Source organism: Sapajus apella, unplaced genomic scaffold (genome assembly GCF_009761245.1).
Source record: "Sapajus apella isolate SASKATOON/1434 unplaced genomic scaffold, GSC_monkey_1.0 scaffold31, whole genome shotgun sequence".
NCBI classification, from domain to species: Eukaryota; Metazoa; Chordata; class Mammalia; order Primates; family Cebidae; genus Sapajus; species Sapajus apella.
Window position 1 is genome coordinate 16,166,801 of NW_022436971.1, and position 18,700 is coordinate 16,185,500.

An 18,700-nucleotide genomic window follows, 5' to 3' on the forward strand; every position below is an offset into this window, starting at 1 on the left:
CATGAGTTTCCATCTCCATCTGCAGGTATGATAGGCCCTTGAAAAATGTCATTTCGTTATAATGTTAAGAAAAAAAATCAATTCCCAGGCAGACTCACTGTCCGTGCAGAGCCCATGCGGGTTTTCTCCGGGCCCTCAGGTTTCCCCCTACATCCCAAAGCTGTGCATGCCGGGCTAACTGCTGCGTCTCAATGGTCCCATTGTGAGTGAGTGTGGATGTGGGGGTGAGTGCATCCCACAATGGGACAGGGTCCTGTTAAGGGCTTGTTCCCGCCCTGGACCTCAGCTGCCAGGACACCCTCCCGCCACCTGTGACCCTGAGCTGGAATAAGTGGGTGAATCATTATCTTTTTATGAATCTTTATCTCACTCAGTAGACTGAATCTTTCCTAAATGTATGCATAGCTCATATTTATTTCAATGTTGAATGTTAGAAGTGTTCTGAGTCTTTACTCAGAAGTCTGGTGATGTTTTCGTAATCAGAAATATGTGGTAGGAACTGAACTCTGGTTTACATCAATTAGCATAGGGTAAAACCGGTTTCCTATAAATCATTTTGCTGCAAGTCACAGGTTTTCAGAAACCTTTCAATGACATTGAGGACTTACTGTACACTGAAGTCCACAGAGCGAAAGTGGATTCCGTTTCCTCAGGCAGCTGGTGGGCCTACGAGGGAAGACCCATTTTATTCATGGAGGTTGTCCTCTCAGGGCCTCCCAGCACAGTGTGACACCCAGGGAACTGTTCCATTCCTGGGCTGATAACTGTCATGGTGGGCAGCCCATTTAATAATGCAAATGCCTCTTGTGACAGGCAGTTAGACTTAACAGTTGTCCAGTTTCATGCACTTTCAATAATCACTGGACAATCAGTACTGCGACCTTCGCGGGAAGCAAGTAGAGAGAAAGTGGATTTCCTTCACTTGTTTTTTAATGTATTATTCATCTGCCCAGGGCTTGGATGCCCCTGAAGGCAGTTCCTACACAAACATGGGCACAGGTCTGTTTAACTCCACACATGCTCCCTGGTTTTGTGAAGGACGTTTGCTTTGCTAATGCGATCCCTAATTCTTTCTTTTCTTAATGACAGGTTTTTGCAGAAAAGCAATGAACTTAACATAATGATACATTTGGTGTTCAGATGAGTGGCTTTCCTTACACTTCTGAAGGACAGGGTGTGTATAAAGTCCCAAATCACAGAGAGAAACAGTTCTGGCTACTGTAAGCACATACAAGCCTGGCTTCCTTGTTCCACCTCCTCTAGTTACCCATTCCTGACACCCCAAGATCCATCTTGGAATTCACAGGCCACTAGAGGGTGTCCTTGGTTTCTCCTTCAACAGGTTTATCTGCAGACGGTATGCCGTTCTGAGATACAGCTAGACACAGTGTATTCCTTTTCATCTGGAAGTAAAATATTAGCTTATTTAAGCAGGCACAGAGCTGGGAGTACCTGTTTGACTTGTTGATTCATTAAATGTTCATTGATTCACCACAAGCAACATAATATGGTGGGAAAACCAAAAATGAGTAAGAAGCAATTCATCAGAGAAATATATGTAAATGCCTGAGTATACTACGAAGTGGGATGAGATGTTTTAAAATAGAGCCAAATGCTATAGGAACACGGAGCCAAGAAAGTAATTTCAGCTGAGGAGGAATGGAAGGAGCCGATGTTTCGCCATCACACTGGTCATCTGCTGTCATTTTGAAAAATGCGCAGGGTTGGGGGGATGTAAACATCCTTTTCCACAGTGCCAAGACTGGAGAGGGGGCTGCAATGCAGATAGAACATTCATACTGAGGGGTTCCACATTGGTAGTGTTCCTTTTTTTAATTGCCTAGCCTCAGAACAACCAAAGGCTCCGCTTTTATAAGGTACCCCTGTGCTTGGAAGAAATGGCACACACTTTGTTCAGAACTGATTAATATGACAGCATTACAGGGTGCTGGTCCTGTCCGTGTGAGATAAACTAGCTGAAAGAGCAGGTGTCAACTGCACAGCAGTAGCTGACCTCATCATGCTGGATTCACGATGTTTCCTTCACCAAGTGGGATCCTCAGGCTCGCCCAGGAAGAGCTCCTTCACCTCGAGTAACTCTCCACAGAAACTTAACTGGAGAGGACCCTCATTTTCAGGGCGTATGGAATCAATGCAAAGTACAGATGTGACCTCTGTCGCCCACGGGAAAAAGAGCAAGCAGAGCAGCTAATACCAACTAAGCACTAAAACTAAGTGCCACATGTCTGACCTCATCATCCCGCTCATTTCCCTAATGTCTCTGTGAGTCGGGGAATGTTATCTCCCTTTTTATACTAGTGGGCTTAGGCTCACAGAAGGTAAATAATCTGCTTGGGTCCCATGGCTCAGATACGGATTGGGATATCTATGTCCCTACTGTCTCTCTAGGTTTGGGTAAAAATATAGATTTGAAACTTAGATCCTCATCAAGAGAGACTGATAGCATTGTAAGCCTCATGCCTGGTATCTAAAACCACGTTATCTGATTCTCAAGGAAATGCTACACCACAAACACTTGTTACAGGATTCAAACACAAACTGACTGTAATCCAACAACAGCCAAGTGGCTCACCTGAGACAGTGATACCTGAGAGTCTGTAATGGACATGGTCCCTGTTCACTTCTTTGGAATGCTTTGGCTCTCTCATTGTATCAAGTTACATAAGCAAAACACAAAAGAATACAGGTCCTGCAATCTCCATTTCTCAAAAACATACCCCATGAAATGGTTAAAAAAAATCTAAATTTTCTGCCTTTACAAAGGGCCTTTACACTACCAATTTGTGAAACCACCCTTAAAGATGTTCACTGTTGCTCACTGTCCTTTGGGAAGACTCATGTCATTAATTCTATTTCAGGCTTATTCCACAGAAAATGCTGTTTCTGTAAATGAATTTTTAAATACTTTTTTTTGTGACATAGTTTTCATTTTTCTCTGTCCAGGACACGCTGACCCAGCCTTAGCACTCAAACGCAGGTGCTCTGTTAACTGGTCCAGTGGCCTCTCTCCTTCCTTCTGTCTGTTTCACATTGCATCATAACAAAACAGGTAAACCACCCATGTTCCCCTGTAGACATAAGGGCCGTCATACTAAACAGAGCTGAAGTCCAAGGTGGCCAGGACACCCAATGCCTGAAGCCACTGGTCTCCCTGTCTACCTCTTCTCGAAGACAGTGTGACGTGGCCACTGACGCACTGATGAGATGGGCAAGAACATTCCCTGTTGTCAGCTCTGCACCAGGAGACACAAAAGCTTCTCCAATGGCCAGGCACGTAGGCTCACTTTGGGAAGCTGAGGCGGGTGGATCACCTGAGGTCAGGAGTTCAAGTCCAGCCTGGCTAACATGGTGAAACCCCGTCTCTACTAAAAATACAAAAATTAGCCGGGTGTGGTGGCGTGTGTCTATAATCCCAGCTACTTGGGAGGCGGAGGCTGAAACCTGAGAATTGCTTGAACCCTGGAGGCAGAAGTTGCAGTGAGCTGAGATCCTACCACTGCACTCCAGCTTAGGTGACAAGAGTGAAACTCAGTCTCAAGAAAATAAACCAAAACCTTCTCCATCAAGTTTTGTATCAACAGTACACAGACACAAACATTTTTTGAAGGAAATAACACATTCCACATTTGCAAGGATGCAAGGACATTAGCAAGAAGTAGGCCACATAATCATATCTACCGCAACCAGCAACCAGCCATCTCTGTGGCTCAGGACTATGCAGAGAGATAAAGATGGGGAAGTGACTCAACAGGACAAACAGCAGAGGTGAAAAGTCCAGGGTGTTCCACCCGCCAGTGGCGAGTGAGACTCTCTACACACCCCCCGCACACATGCACAGCATCTGCGAAACGCGCCTTTCAGCTTCTTCCTAAAAAATTTTTATTTGGTCGCCCAAAAGGTTAGAGTGACTAAGAAATTTCCATTTGGTCACCCAAAAGATTAAAGTGACTAAGAAAACCCAACTTAGGCTGATTTATTCCCTAAAGCAGCAATGACTGACGCACCCAAAACTTCTCATTCCCCTGCCTCCCGGGGTTCTGGCAAGGCAAATCTTTATTCAGCAAATGAGAAGAGCCAGTTCCATACTTACATGTCGCTGCCTGGGTTGGGTTTGACAGAGTCCTCAGCTGGCAGGCAACATTCCATGATCTCATTAAAGCCTGCATTCCCAATATTCTTGGCGAGCTGCAAAAATGAAAGTCTATTTCAGGATACTCAATTATTAATACATTCTACTGCTACACATTACCCATTCTCATCAGATGATTTGTTTAATGGCCACTAAGAAATAGAGCAATAAAGTGGTTTGCCTTTAATGAAGATGGACAAAACCGAAAGCCCAAAGGTATCCATAAAATTAAAGATAAGAAGCGACATGCCTATTACTGAGGCGCACTGTCGTAAAACGCGCTCTGGATAGAGTACAGATAGAGACAGGGAGAACCAGTTTCTTGGTCCAACGTGAATTTCATCCTTACCCCTTCCTCCCAAAGACCTGTGCCTCAACCAAAACGAATCTATATTGTATACTCAATGTTTACTTATGTCAGCTATGCGGTGGTTCTGGGGCAGAAAAGCCAAGACTAAGGTTCAAATCACAGCTCCATTACCGGTTGTGTGACCATAGGCAAGTCAGTTTCCCTGAGCAGCACAGTTTTCATCAGCAAAATGGGATGGTGCCAATCTCCGGGTTGTAATAATGATAAAAATAATAAAATTTAGGTGAAAACAGTATAAACTAAAACACTAAAAATGTATTAGCTTCAGATGTAAGGTCTTTTTTTTCCAATCAACCTTCTGACATGTTAAACATTAAATTAACACATTCTTTTTTTTTGAGACAGGATCTTGCTCTCTTGTCCAGGCCAAAGTGCAGTGGCGCAATCATGGCTTACTGCAACCTTGACCTCCCCGGGCTCAGGTGATCCTCCTACCTCAGGTTCCCAAGCAGCTGGGACTACAGTTGGGTGTACCACCACACCCAACTGATTTTTGTAGAGATGGGGTTTTGCTCTGTTGCCCAGGCTGATCTTGAACTCCTGGGCTCAAGCAATCCGCCCACCTCAGCCTCCCAAAGTGCTGGGATTATAGGCGTTCGCCACCGTGCCCAGCCAGATCAGATTCTTAAACGTTTAGTGAAACAATACTAGAAGGGAGCACGAAGCTCAGTGCTTTGAGAAAACACATTTTCATTTCCATGTTGTGCTGGGGAGTCAGGGACGCTTGTGCTATTTCTGCTCTCTATTAATTATGCAGGCAAAGGGTTAACAGAGATGCTCTGGGAGAGGCTGCCGCGGCCTGAAATCAGGTCTATCTCCAGGGGGAACTGGCTGAAGGAGCAGCCCAACAGGTCTGGGTTAGAGACCCTGGAACTTCCTGGTGTCAAACAACATCAAACAGTGAAACGGGCTAGTGAAGGATGCAGACACAATTTTTTGTTGTTTAAACAAAAGAATTACGCAGGGTAGCCTAATAGAATTGGATGATGAGCTTTCCTAATTCAACCTGGCCCTTTACAAGTGGAAAAGCTTTCTGCGGCGGCCCAAAGCATCAAACATTAACCAACGCCACCTCCTTGCTCAGACCTGGCTCTGAGACCTCAAGCCATCAGTCAGGAGGCAAAAGCCCAGAGGCTGTGTTGCAATTTTCCCGGGGACAACAGAATGGTCAGGTGGCACACCACTTAAGTTGACAGGTACCTGTGCACCATGAAGCTAATGCCCCGTGAAGGACTTCTCAGGCAGCTGGTGTCAGATCCAGGACTGAATCTCAATGTTAAAGCCCCTGGCTTATAGCCAGGCATCATACAATCCAAGGAGGACACTGTTCCCAGCTGAGCAAAATGGTTTTCCCAAGTTGAGTGACAGAAATCACTGTGGCCCCCTCTATGAGCCAGGGGCCAACTACCCTGATGCTTCCTAATTTGTGTTAAGCAGATGGGGGACAGGGAGGTGGGAGGAGAATTCCCCAGGAATTGAAGAGCTATTTCCCTTCTGCTTGGACTTGGCTGGTTTACTGAGAGACAGCTGGTCCAGGAAGCCACCGCATCTATGTGTGTCACACTCATCCAATGCTAGATAAACGTGCTACCTTGAAGTTCTGCCAAGTTCCAGTTTACGTTTCAGCCCGTAGAGAACCCCGCTGGACCCATCAACAAAAGCAAAGCATTTGCAAATGGAGGCTTCAGAAGCCAGCAGAATGGCAGGGCAGAAGCCAAGGGGCAGGAAGATGGGTGTCGACCTGAGCCCTGGCATCTCCTGCTTCTCACTGGCACCCTGAAGGAATTTGTGGGCTGCACTGAGGCTGGATGGAGAAGAGGAAGGAGAGTTTAAGTTTCGTATCACCCAGGGCAGCTCAGCCCAGCCTCTTGCCCTTCCTGTGGCCTCAGGAACACACTCTGAGCCCCTTGTCTGTGCTGGGCATGGAGCATGAGGCACCCTCCTGCTCTACAGCAGCTCAGACTAACAAGGCAGCCATGAGTTAGTAAGAAGCCCTGGAAAAGAAGTTCATCCTGAGCACTAGGAGGACAGCGGGGCCAGGCCCAGATGAGCAGAGCAGTCCCTTGGCCAGTAGGCCACTTTCCTTGGCACTCACCATGCGGGGGAGTCATCATGTGTGGGTATCTCCCTCCCTAATGGTAGTGCTCAGGACAGGGACACAGAATCACACACCAGTACATCCTTAGCACTTACCTGAGCAGGGCCCACTGAGCCAAAATGAGGCTTTAGGTTTTATCTGGACATTGTTTTGAGAGTTTGGGGTGGGGCAGGGAAACCTCCTGTCCCATTTTCATGCCTCCACAGGGAGGGACAACAATTGCTGTGACATTCTTCTGTCTCTGACTCACCCCAGGAGAGGAACAGGCAAGTGAGAGAAACCAGACATCCCTGACTGCTGAGCTCAGGGGACCCCAAGGTCAGCTCCTCCATGATGTTAACTGGACCCCTTGGATCCCCAAAGGGTGGAGGGCCTGGAGAGTGCAGACCAGCCCTAAAGTACAAAGGGTAAAAAAAGGCCCAGGCAAGGGAAGCAGCTTGACCATATTGCTGCCTCCAAAGCAGAGAGGGCAAAAGGACACTCTCATGTGCAGGGAAGAAGTTTACATATGATGTCTTTATCTGAGCCTTTAAAAGTTATATTTTTGATGTTGTTTACAAAGTCTATATTTCTTAGAAAGTATAGGTATATCATACCTAAGTAGGTATATGCTTTGGTGCTCATTTTTTTGTGAGAGAGTTTGTGGTTTAAAAAATGTTCAGAATCCTGGCTTTAAAAAAAAAACAGCTAGAGCACAGGCTCTGGAATCTAACAGTTGGAAGTAAATCCTGCGCTGGGTAGGTCTCTTAACCTCTCTGGCGTCCTTTTAAAAATGGATCTCTCCATTTAGGTTAGATGATATAATGTACATAGAACACCTACAACAATGCCTGGAGCCTAACAGTTCCTCCATAAATGACCGTTGATAGTCAATTTCTTGTCCTAAGCAATTGGTTTTAGTATCTGGGTGGCGTATTTCAGTCCTAGGTGAACTTATAACAGCAGTTACAAGTCGTAAGTTCTTGGTCTTTTGAGGAGCTTTCCTCTCCATATGCTCTCTTTCAGACCAGCACGTGTGTTGACCCGCTTTAACATTTGCCAGCTTATTAACAACCTTATGAGAACAGAAATAGAGGAAAGTCAAGAAACAGAAAGCTGAGTCAGTGACTATTTGGAAGTTTCTTGATGCTTGTTTTTCAATATGACTTGTTTTGTTTTGAGACAGGGTCTCCCTTGGCCACTCAGGCTGGAGTGCAGTGGCACAATCTCAGTTCATTATAGCCAACCTCTTGGGCTCAGGTGATTCTCCCACCTTGGCCTCCTCAGTAGCGAGGACCACAGGCATGTACCACCATACTCAGCTAATTTTTGTTTTTGTTTTGTAGATAGGGAGTTTTGCCACGTGGCCCAGGTTGGTCTTGAACTCACGGGCTCAAGTGATCTGCCCACGTCAGCCCCACAAAGTGCTGGAGCTATAGGTGTTCCGCACTGCACTTGGTCTTGTAAGATTTTTTAAATTACTGACTCAATTCAATTTCAGAATATCAAGATTTCCTTTATTAACTTCATGTATGATAGTGAAACTGATCATGATAGTAGTATCCTAGTACCAAAGATACTGTTTTTCACATGACCTAAAAAAAAAAAAAACAAAGCTGAAATCATGATCTTCTACATTAAGAAGGAAATGTATCTTTTTAAAATCTGTGTTTACCAGAAAGTTTTTCTCAAAGTAGGTTTGCTTTAGAATCTAAAGATACTAAGGTGGTGTGTGCTAAAGTAGTTAAGACGACATGACTCCCAGAACTAATTAATACTTCAATTATGCAATTTCCATTCCACTGGATAAGAAGTTATGCTAGGCTGGGCACAGTGGTTCACATCTGTAATCCCAGCACTTTGGGAAGCTGAGGCCAGAGAATCACTTGAGCCCAAGAGTTCCAGATTAGCCTGGCCAATATAGTGAGAGCCTGTCTCTATGGAAACATTTTTAAAAATTAGCTGGGCATGGTGGCACATGCCTATAGTCCCAGCTACTCAGGAGGATTGCAGGAGCCTGGGAGGCAGAGGCTGCAGTGAACTGAGATGGCACCATTGCACTCCAGCCTGGGCAACAGAGCAAGAACCTGTCAAAAAAAAAGAAAGAGAGAAGACATGCAAATAACCAACAGGTATATGTGTGAAAAAGTACACATCATTAATCATACAAATCATCAAATAAGCCAGCAAAGAAAGACTGGGCACAGTGGTTCACTGTGATACTGCATGATCTTATTTATATGCAAAATCTAAAAAAGTTGAAATCATAGAAGTAGAGAGTAGAACTACAGTTACCAGGGGCTCGGGGGTGGGCATGCTGGTCAAAGCATACAAAATTTCAGTTAGAATGAACAAATTCTAGAGATCTAGTGTACAACATGGTGACTCTAGTTAATAATAATGTACTATATACTTAAATATTTTGTTTTTTGTTTTTGAGACCGTCTCACTCTGTTGCCCAGGCTGGAGTGCAGTGGCAAGATCACAGTTCACTGTAGCCTCAATTTCCTGGGTGCTCAGGTGATCCTCCTGCCTCAGCCTCCCAAGTAGCTGGGACCACAGGTGCTTGACACCACTCCCAGCTAATCTTTAAAAAATTATTTGTAGAGATGGGGGTCTCCCTATGTTGGTCAGGCTATTCTCGAACTCCCAGACTCAAGTGATCCTCTCACTTCAGCTTCCCAAAGTACTGAGATTACAGGCAATAGCCACCACACCAGGCTCAAGAGAGCAGATTTTAAAGTGTTGTCACCACAAAACATGATAAGCATGTGCGGTGACAGATGTGTTAACTAGCTTGATTTAATCACACATAATGTATACAATATGCTAAAACATGTTGTACACCAAAAATACATACAATGAAAAATAATTTAAAAAATAAAATCTTTTGCTGTCATAGCATGTCACCCTGAAACAAGGGCTGTCCTATTTACCCAAAAGATGAGAGATACTACTCCTGTGAGACAACTTGTCCAGGCTGTACCCACTACTCTCCTTTCATGAGGCACCAAGACGCCTCATGCACACTTGCTGTACGTACTTCAAAGAGCAAGTCAGCCAAGGCCCTGCATGGCATGCAACTCAGGGAAAGATTTGTAAGCAGAACAGAAACCAGCACAGACCGTGTGCAGCCTCCCTGTGGGTTCACATCTTAGCACATGGGGACCATTTTTCTGAAAGGATTTTGTTAAAAGAGATAACAATCATAGCTAATACTTCATGGTTCTCACTGTGTGTCAGACATAATTCTAAACACACACACACACATGCAGAGAAAGAGATAAAGAGGTAAAAAGGCTTCAGAAAATCCTTCATCCCAGCACCTGATTGTCTCAGCAAAATAAAACAATCTGGGTACTTTTAAAAGGCTTGAGGCCAGGCACAGTGGTTCACACCTGTAATCCCAGCACTTTGGGAGGCTAAGACAGGAGGATCGCTTGAGTTCAGGAGGTCAAGACCAGCCTGGACGTGGCGAAAGCCTGTCTCTATCAAAAACACAAAACTTAGCCAGGTGTGATTTACACTTGCCTGTAGTCCCAGGTACTGAGGAGGCTGAGGTGGGAGGATTGCCTGAACCCAGGAGGCAGAGGTTGCAGTGAGCTAATATTATGACACTGGACTCCAGCCTGGGTGACCTAGTCTCCAAAAAAAAAAAAAATCCTTGAAATTTCCAAGCTTTGCCAATGAATACTAACACCTGATATCCCATATACTGCTTAACTGAAGGGCTGAGGAATAAGGTTTACAGACACGACATCATGACCACATTCCTAGCACACAACAAATGGGACCAGGGGAGCCGTTGGGAAACTCCTGGCTCTTGTGAACCACAGAGGACCAGCCAGAGCCGGGGAAAGCAGGGTTGAAGGGAGTAAATCCACACAAGTCACTGCTGTCTCTCCTTTTCCTGATAACCCCTGAGAAAAAAGGGCTTGGGTAAGGGACAGTTTAAAACTCTGGCAGCAATTAGCTTTTGAACATATCTGCAGACATTGAGCAGGCTCTGGCTGATTTCTCATTGTGGTTGATAGCCAAGCACACTTCAAACTCCTATGAGAATGCAGATGGAGGCTCTGGGAGACAGAAATGGAGAATTTAACCAGGCATTAGAAATCACCTCAACGTCTCATCAAGAAAGAACAACATATTCCTTTTACCTTTCTTTGGCGTTTTCTTCCTCAGTAGGCGATTTAGTCTCATGAAGAACATTAAATTTCTGAGACACATTTAAGAAATTATACAGATGGTGGGGTCAGGCTCCTACCAGCTCATAAGAGCCAACTGTTAAAATATCAGGAATTTTGCAAGCCAACTGTTAAACACTGCTATTATTAAAAACTATACTACATAAACTCATAGTTAAGCTATATTAATAACTAAGGTATATACTCAAAACTCATCACTCCCTAATTATATTACATTTTACTATTATCCACATTCATGAAGTTATTTACATCCCCTCTATTTGCATGGTGAATGTGCTATGTAATAAACATCTTTTTCCAACTTCACATTCAGTAGTTCACATGAGCAGCCTGAAATTGGCCATGATTGGAGTATTTACACCACGAGAACAGGAAGGTTGCAAATCAGGTTCTTTTTTCTCCAGAGTTGACTACTAAACATTTGTTGGGGATGGTGATAGGGATAGCAGAGATGTTTAAATGTGTATCATATGGCAAGACAACCCACTAAGATGCCAATTTGTGTCCCAGGCTCCTCAAAGGTTTAAGTGTGAGGTCTGGAATCAGATTAAAGGGGCCCTCACCCCAGATCTGTCATCTTAAAAGCTTCATAACCCTAGGCATACTGAAACATTCTAAGCCTCAGTTTCCTCCTCTGTAAAGGACGGATAATATACCAAGATCGTCAGGTTGTTATTGGAGATTAAATGAGCCTCGTACATATAAAGTCATCTGCAAAATGCCTAGTACAAAATAAGCAATTTTTACTTTATCATAAATCACTTAACGCTTCTGATTGTTTTAAGAAAATCAGTAAAAGAAACAACTTCCATAGTTCACCAGTGTTTACTGAAAGGTACTTTGTGTTTCTGTGAAAATATACTATGGAAATCTCCAATCTATGCCATCATCAGTTATCCGAGAGATACCACATGTATACCTCTCTAAGATGTAGGTTATATGCATTATTACATGAACAGTAACTACTGTATGTTAATAACCAGGAAGGCACTGCTTGGAGTTCCTTAGTTTTAAACTTTAAATGAATCTATCTTAGTTTTAAACTTCTAGTAACTAAGCATGTTACTAACTAGGCTGCCAGGATCCACTGTAGTTTCTCCCAACTCTGTCTTTCAAGACCATAAAGGAATTCCTGGAAGGACTGCAAGTGTTTGACAAGAGAGTTCAAAACGCATTTGAAGTTCAGACACACTGGATTTGAAGTCATGAAGATTGATGTCCCCGAGAGGAACATGGTCCACAACTACTGATTTTCCGTCAAGACTACTGCGCTTGACATTAAATCCCCTACGTGTAACTTTCAAATTCAACATTAAAATCAATGGCAATCAATATCTACTTACTGTTTACTGTCAACACCCAGTTGTCCCAGGAGATAGTTTCAAGTACTGCTTTCTAGGGAAGGCAGTCCATGAAAGCTCATGTCTTAGGTGGCTGGAGTATAACCTGTCTGATGGACCTTGTGGGACCAGAGTCTTGATACTCTGAAAGCCACTTCACAGAAAATACTTCAGTCTCCCCCATCTCTATCACATGGCTTAGATCTTATCATTGAACCAGGAATGAAGAAACAAAGACGGTAAAAATGAAGACCAGTATCTCCCCACAAGGGGGACAATTTAGGGAAAAGTCCACTGGAGGCTTGAGGCAAGTTGTCACCACAGCCTTGTCAGAGATCAGCTGGTGATGAGGGAAAATAAGTACTTTCCTGTCTTTAGACGTTGGATTCCACATCTGTCTAATGGATGGGGTAAACTGGCCTATGTCACCATCTTACTTCATTTCTGCAGAATCTCACACCACTCTCAATGCTCCTTTTTGGTTTCACTTCCCTCTATTCATTTACGAATAAGGTTTTGCAACAAGAAGTGCCCTCAACCACCAGTAGCTAAAAATGAGGAATTATCATTGATTTTCTAATTATCCAAACCCATCTCAACAACCATTAGAAAATGGATTAGAATGCCAAAAGTAAAACTTAGCTTACAGCTCATTTGTTTCCAATCTGAAATCAAGGGTTTAAAAATTACCAGCAGCTCAGATGTTCCCAGTACATCTAAGGTCAGGGACTGCATCCTGGAATAATGAACCCCCAGCTCTCGGTGGATTCCGGAACACTCAATGCAGGTCAGGATGCCCAGGTTGGTGGAAAGCCACGTAGGATCTGCCAAAGAGAACAGGGCGGATTTCAGCTTCCAGTAAAAAAGAGGGTCAGGAGTCACAGCTTTCTTTCTGCATAGCTACTGAACAAGGAGTTCTGAGCATAAGCATTTTCTGATCCTTAACACAGCTGGAACCTCCGTCCATAATTACCACCAATATATGCAATACCCATATATGCACACATCTGCGTTCCCTCTTCTTCCCTCTCTCTCCATCTCCCCATCCATCATGTGACAGGTGCTGTGTGTGCAAAAAACAATAGGACACACTTCAGTGACCAAGGGCTCCTCAGTGGCTGCTCCTGAAAACAGACCATGCCATCACCAACCTGATCACACTAGCAGAATTGAGCAAGAGGAAAGCAAGGAGACCAGTCAAAGTCTAGTAGTAAAAGGGGATAGGTTTAAAACATACACATGTATAGATGCTGATAATAAGAGAGCACATACTATGTGCATAGGATACACTGTATTTAGCACGCTGGTAGCAGCAACAATAGTTTGCGTTGTGAGAGCTTCAGAAATCACAGAGCACTTTTGTATCAAATCTGAGAGCCCGATGAGATGACCAGGGCGGGGATTCTTATCTCACTCTACAGCAGACACACCTGTGTGATGCTCAGGCTCAAGGTTGCCAGGGAGTGCAGAGCAGACGGTGGCCTTACCTCTACGTGGGTTCAAAGCCATGCTTTCCCCCCAACAGCTTGGCTACTAACATCCCTTACCATATGTTTGCACATGATAGGGGCCCACAAAATGCTTGACAGATGAATGTGGAATCTGCTAAAAAAAAATTTTTTTTTAATGGATCCAAGGCCAAATACAGTCTTCAGGGTCATGGGAATCTAAGGGTACATTTCACAACTGTCCACTCTATTTTGGTTGTGTTTAGTTTTTTTGAGAAAAATTGTCATAGAATTGGAGGAATGAAAAGGGGATTGATCATTCTAGCCAAGCCTCCATCTTTTTCATTTTACAAATGTTCAGAAAATGCACCTGTGTAGTCCCCCGACCCCTACCTCCCATCATTCTGTCTCAATTAAAATAAGTAAATTCCTTAAACCACATCATACTATAAAGCCCCTAATTAATGCTTTATCAAAATGTAAAACTAAAATCTCATTTAACACAATGTGTCAACTAGAAGGGACCTGTCCCTTCACTTTTCAGACAGGAAAATCAATGTTGAACAAAGCAAGTGGCTCCCCCAGGATTATGGAGCCAGAGAGCGGCTTAAAGCTACTTCAGAGGTTCTGCAAAGTAGGATAAAGGGAGAAGAGAGCAGATTCCAAGCCAGGAAGCCCATACACATGCAGCCTGTCAGCCTATATGATGGCCACATGACCTTGAGTTCACCCTCACTGTACCCTTCAGTTTTCATTTCTCAAAAAGCATTTCAATCTTTTCAGCGCTGTCAGACCCTCTTTACTCAGTCCTGCTCTGGAGCCAGGCAGGCAAACATCTTTCCAACCCTCTCCCCTGCTGCGGTCTGCACAGTTCATTAAGCATTTGTGTAATGGGATGAACTCAGGCTGAGCTACACTTAATTTCATGTTTGAAATGAAAGTGAAAATCAATGAATGGATTCTGTGAATCAGAATGGGATTTAAATGTCCTAGAGCCCAGGGTCGGTGGGGTCCCTGGGTCACCTGGCGCCCCACAGTCACAGCAAACGTCATTGCCGGTCATCCTCTGCACTTCTGAGATGATCTCCTTTGTCAGTTCCTGGACGATGTTATTTTCTCCAGTGTTGTCATCCCCCTTAAATGCATTGTTTAAAGCTTCTTCTTTGCTATTCTGTAGCACAGACATCCAACTAGAAAAACAAGCGCGACATTGGGTTAAATCCCACAACGGGTAAGTCCAGCCCAAACTCCCACCACCATGTAACTTACATTTGACATTCCTGTTCGTCTTCAGCTTGAAAGTGGTAAGTTCTGTCATCTGCATAGCAAGAGGAATTTCAACTGTGAGCCCAGACAGCAATCCATACAAAATTCCAAAAGAAAGTGGTTTCTAATTAGCCTATGGAATAATCTTAGCTCTCTGCTAGGACATTATGATTTGTATAAAACCAGGCACTCCCTCATATCCCTCCAAATGTCTGCCTTCACTAACGGGGCATTGTAATGCAAAATAAACCTGCCCCTTTCCTTCATTCAAGTTTAAAAAGATGCCTGCTTCTAAAAACTGAAGCTATTCAACGAAAACCATCACTATCCTCTCAATAGCTTCATTTTAACTCACTACAGAGTTGGCCCCCAAAAAGTAATTGTTAAAGCCCTTTGAATAATAAAAGCCTTTAAAAAAAAAGAGTATCTTAGAAGTTTTCTGGCTTTCTTAGAAAAAGATTAGTATGAGAAATTCTAAGAGTATGTTTTGAGAATCAAGTACTACAAATATGGCAAAATCAAGAGAGGAATGTTAAATAATGGTCGAATGTAAAATCCTACACTCACATACTGCTGGCGTCAGCAACGTTTTGCAAGTATTTTGCCAGGCTGTGGACCTGTGTGTGTGTGCAGCGGGGAGACGGCTTTGTGGGATGTGGCAGCGTTGCATCTCGCCAAAAACACATCACCTCAATCCAATCATGAGAAAACACTAGAGAAATCCAAATTAAGGGAGTCTGACCAAAAAAACAGGTCAATACTCTTTAAGAAGGCTTCATGAAAAATAATCGAAGACTACAGAACTGATACAGATTGCAAGAGACCAGGATAAGAATCACAATTAAATGTAATGTGGGGTCCTGGATGGAATTCTGGAGCAGAAAAAGGACATTTGTGGGAAAACTGGTAAAATCTGAGTATGATTTTTAGTTAACAGCATCAAACCAATGTTTCCTGTTTTCGATAGCTACATAAATATGGTTGGATAACATGTACCATGGACTATTGGGTAACTGTATTAAGATGTTAACAGAACGAAGGCTGGGGGAGGGGTATATGGCTATTCTCTGTCTGAAGCAGTCTAAAGCCAAAGCAAAAAATATAATTAGATTTAATAAAGAAAAAGGGGAGAGGGGAATCCAGCTTTTGCAGATGGCAGAAGGGTGACAAGCACCAATTCTGTTCTTAGGGAAACAACGAACATCTGTGCTCCTAAAAGTGAGTGGACACACCACCTCTCAGTAGTGGTGTTTACTCCTGAAAGCACGTTGGTTCTTAGAACAACTCTTGGTGAGTGACTGGGCGATGGGTTAACGTCTAGAGAGGCTAAGCTGTGAAAACAGGCATAGCCAGTAGCAGAGCTCGGTTCCTGGACTTCTGGCCCAACCACTTTCCACAACACCATGGCATCTTTTTTTTTGAGACAGAGTCTTACTCTGTCACCCAGGCCGGAGTGCAGTGGTGCAACTGTGCAGTGCAAGGCCTGCTGCAGCCTCAATCTCCCAGGCTCACGTGATCTTCCCACCTCATCCTCCCAAAGTGCTGAGATTACAGGAGTGGGCACCTGGCCAATTTCTGCATTCTCATGTGTAAAAACTGCAGAAGCAGGAGGCAAATCTGAGAAAAACTCCCAAGCAAGGATCCCCTCTATTACAGACTCTTTGAAGAAGCTACAAACAAGCAGATGGCTTCCAGCAGCTTCAGCTGTGAGGGAGAAGTGCAGGAGATGGAGGGATGACTGGAGCACTAGGTGCTGCTGGCCAGCGAAGCGCAGCTTCCAGCCGGAGCTCTGGCTCTACTGGCCACTAACCCGCAGTGGGGACCTAGAAGGTCACTGACTCCCTCTGTTTCCATCCTCCTCAGGGGACTCACTTGGGTTACCTCACAATTCTCCTGTTCCTTCCATCCCGCCCAGGATGCCTGTGGGGTTTGCAGATAATAGATCAGGACTTGAATTTGTTATGAGTGGGGTCAGTCTGAGGGCAACAAATTGGATGAGTTCCCAGGAGGGCTGACCTTGCCACAGAACTGTCCTCCTAGAAGAGCCCATGCCCATTTACATCTTTCTCTTTTTTTTAAGGAGATAGGGTCCCCCTCTGTCACCCAGGCTGGAGTGCCATGGCACGATCACAGCTCACTGCAACCTCAAACTCCTGGGCTCAAGTGATCCCCCCACCTCAGCCTCCCAAGTAGCTGGGACTACAGGTGTGAGCCACCGCCCCGGCCCCATTTCCACCTTCATGAGAATGGGAAGCCCTGTTTAAGGGCAAGGATGGTAAAGGAGCATCTTGCAGAAAGTAACTGCAACCAGTCAGTCAGTCTATTGCTCGTCTGAATTTCCTGGGAAGATTCCAAGATGAACTGACCACATGAGGATGAGGAGGAATGGGTGACGATGGGGTGTCTGCAGACCCACACAGAAAACATCACCCTCACGGCCTCAGTGCATGTGCTTCTACTTGACTTCCCCAACTGCCCAAATGTCTTTTTTTTGAGACGGAGTCTTGCTGTGGTGTCCAAGCTGGAGTGCAATTGCACAATCACAACTCACTGTAACCTCAACCTCCTGGGCTCAAGCAATCCTCCCATCTTAGCCCCACAAGAAGTTGGGACCAAAGGCACAAACCACCATATTCAGCTATTTTTAAATTTTTTGTAGGAGGTCTTTCTGCGTTGCCCAGTCTGGTCTCAAATTCCTGGCATCAAGCAATCCTCCCACCTCGGCCTCGCAAAGTGCTTGCATTACAGTGGTAGGCCACTGCTTGGCCTACCCAAATATCTTGGAAGCTCAAAAGCATGTTGGTGATGCTCATCCCATGAGGCTGGTCAGGAAGTAGAGGAGGAATCGGAGAGGGATGAAGACAGACAGACGTTCCTGAGTCAGCCAGAACCAGGCCCTGACCTCATGTCCCTCACCTTGTCAGGATGTTCATCAAATCACAGCTTACAGTGCAGCCAGAGGTTTCTTGTGATGACTCTGGGGTGTGTGGCCAGTTTTCAACCCAAACCTACATAGCCCTGCACAAAGCATTTTCACTACAGATACGCACAGGGAGGGTACGCTTTGGAAGCTTGCTGAGGATGAAGCATTTGTAGGACTGGAATTTATTTTACCCACTGGAGGACAAGAAGGGAAGGAAGAGGGATGAGAGCTCTTTTCAAAGATGACAATGGACTCTAGCAAACTCATGACACTGCCCATAACTGGGCTCAGCAAGCCTTTCTGGTCATCACAGGCTAAAAGCCCTCTCTGAAGATGTTTCTTACGCATCAGGCTGCAGCAAAGACACTGGCAGGATCTTGGTCAATGTCAGTCAGCCACAGTGCTTGTGTGTGTCCAGATTCACAGAGGACCGAGATCCCACATGCATAAGGGCTGTAGTAATTCATGCCCAGAAGGAAGGTATGCACACTTGCCATCTACTGATCCTCCCTGGTGCCTGCTGCGTTGTGAAAAGGTGTAGGCTGGGAATACGTTGGAGCAAGTGCTTCTGCACCTATGGCATCTAGTGAGGCCTCCCTGCAGGGCGTGCTGGAGGGGCCTAGGTCCGCTGAGGGAAGAAGTCCCTGCACCCACCTCCATGTGATCAGTTCACTATTACATGGTTATGAGTTAATGAAGGGTACTTTAACACATGGCATCTTGTGTGTTACTAGTGCAGAAAATGGAAAGGTCTAAAACCCTCCGAGTCAGCCCCAGCCACTGGCAGATATCAGATTACACCATCAGGTTTTCTCCCTTTAATTCAAGCCTTTGTTGCTAGCTAGAGGCAGGTAACCCAGCAGTGATCACACTGTGTGTGTGTGTGTGTGTGTGTGTGTGTGTGTGTGTGTGTGTGTG

At 44.7% G+C, this 18,700-nt stretch overlaps 1 protein-coding gene across 5 annotated transcripts in view; it reads right to left on the minus strand.

Moving 5' to 3' along the window:
- ASAP2 (ArfGAP with SH3 domain, ankyrin repeat and PH domain 2) overlaps positions 1 to 18,700 on the minus strand; it is a 188,903-nt gene that overhangs the window by 32,193 nt on the left and 138,010 nt on the right. For all 5 annotated transcript variants that reach the window (XM_032294173.1, XM_032294171.1, XM_032294172.1 and 2 more), the window contains 4 exons: positions 14,863 to 14,911; positions 14,617 to 14,783; positions 12,836 to 12,969; positions 4,112 to 4,206 (listed from right to left, as the gene is read on the minus strand). In XM_032294173.1, the coding sequence (XP_032150064.1) occupies positions 4,112 to 4,206; positions 12,836 to 12,969; positions 14,617 to 14,783; positions 14,863 to 14,911 (445 nt within the window). The remainder of the gene's footprint in view (positions 1 to 4,111; positions 4,207 to 12,835; positions 12,970 to 14,616; positions 14,784 to 14,862; positions 14,912 to 18,700) is intronic.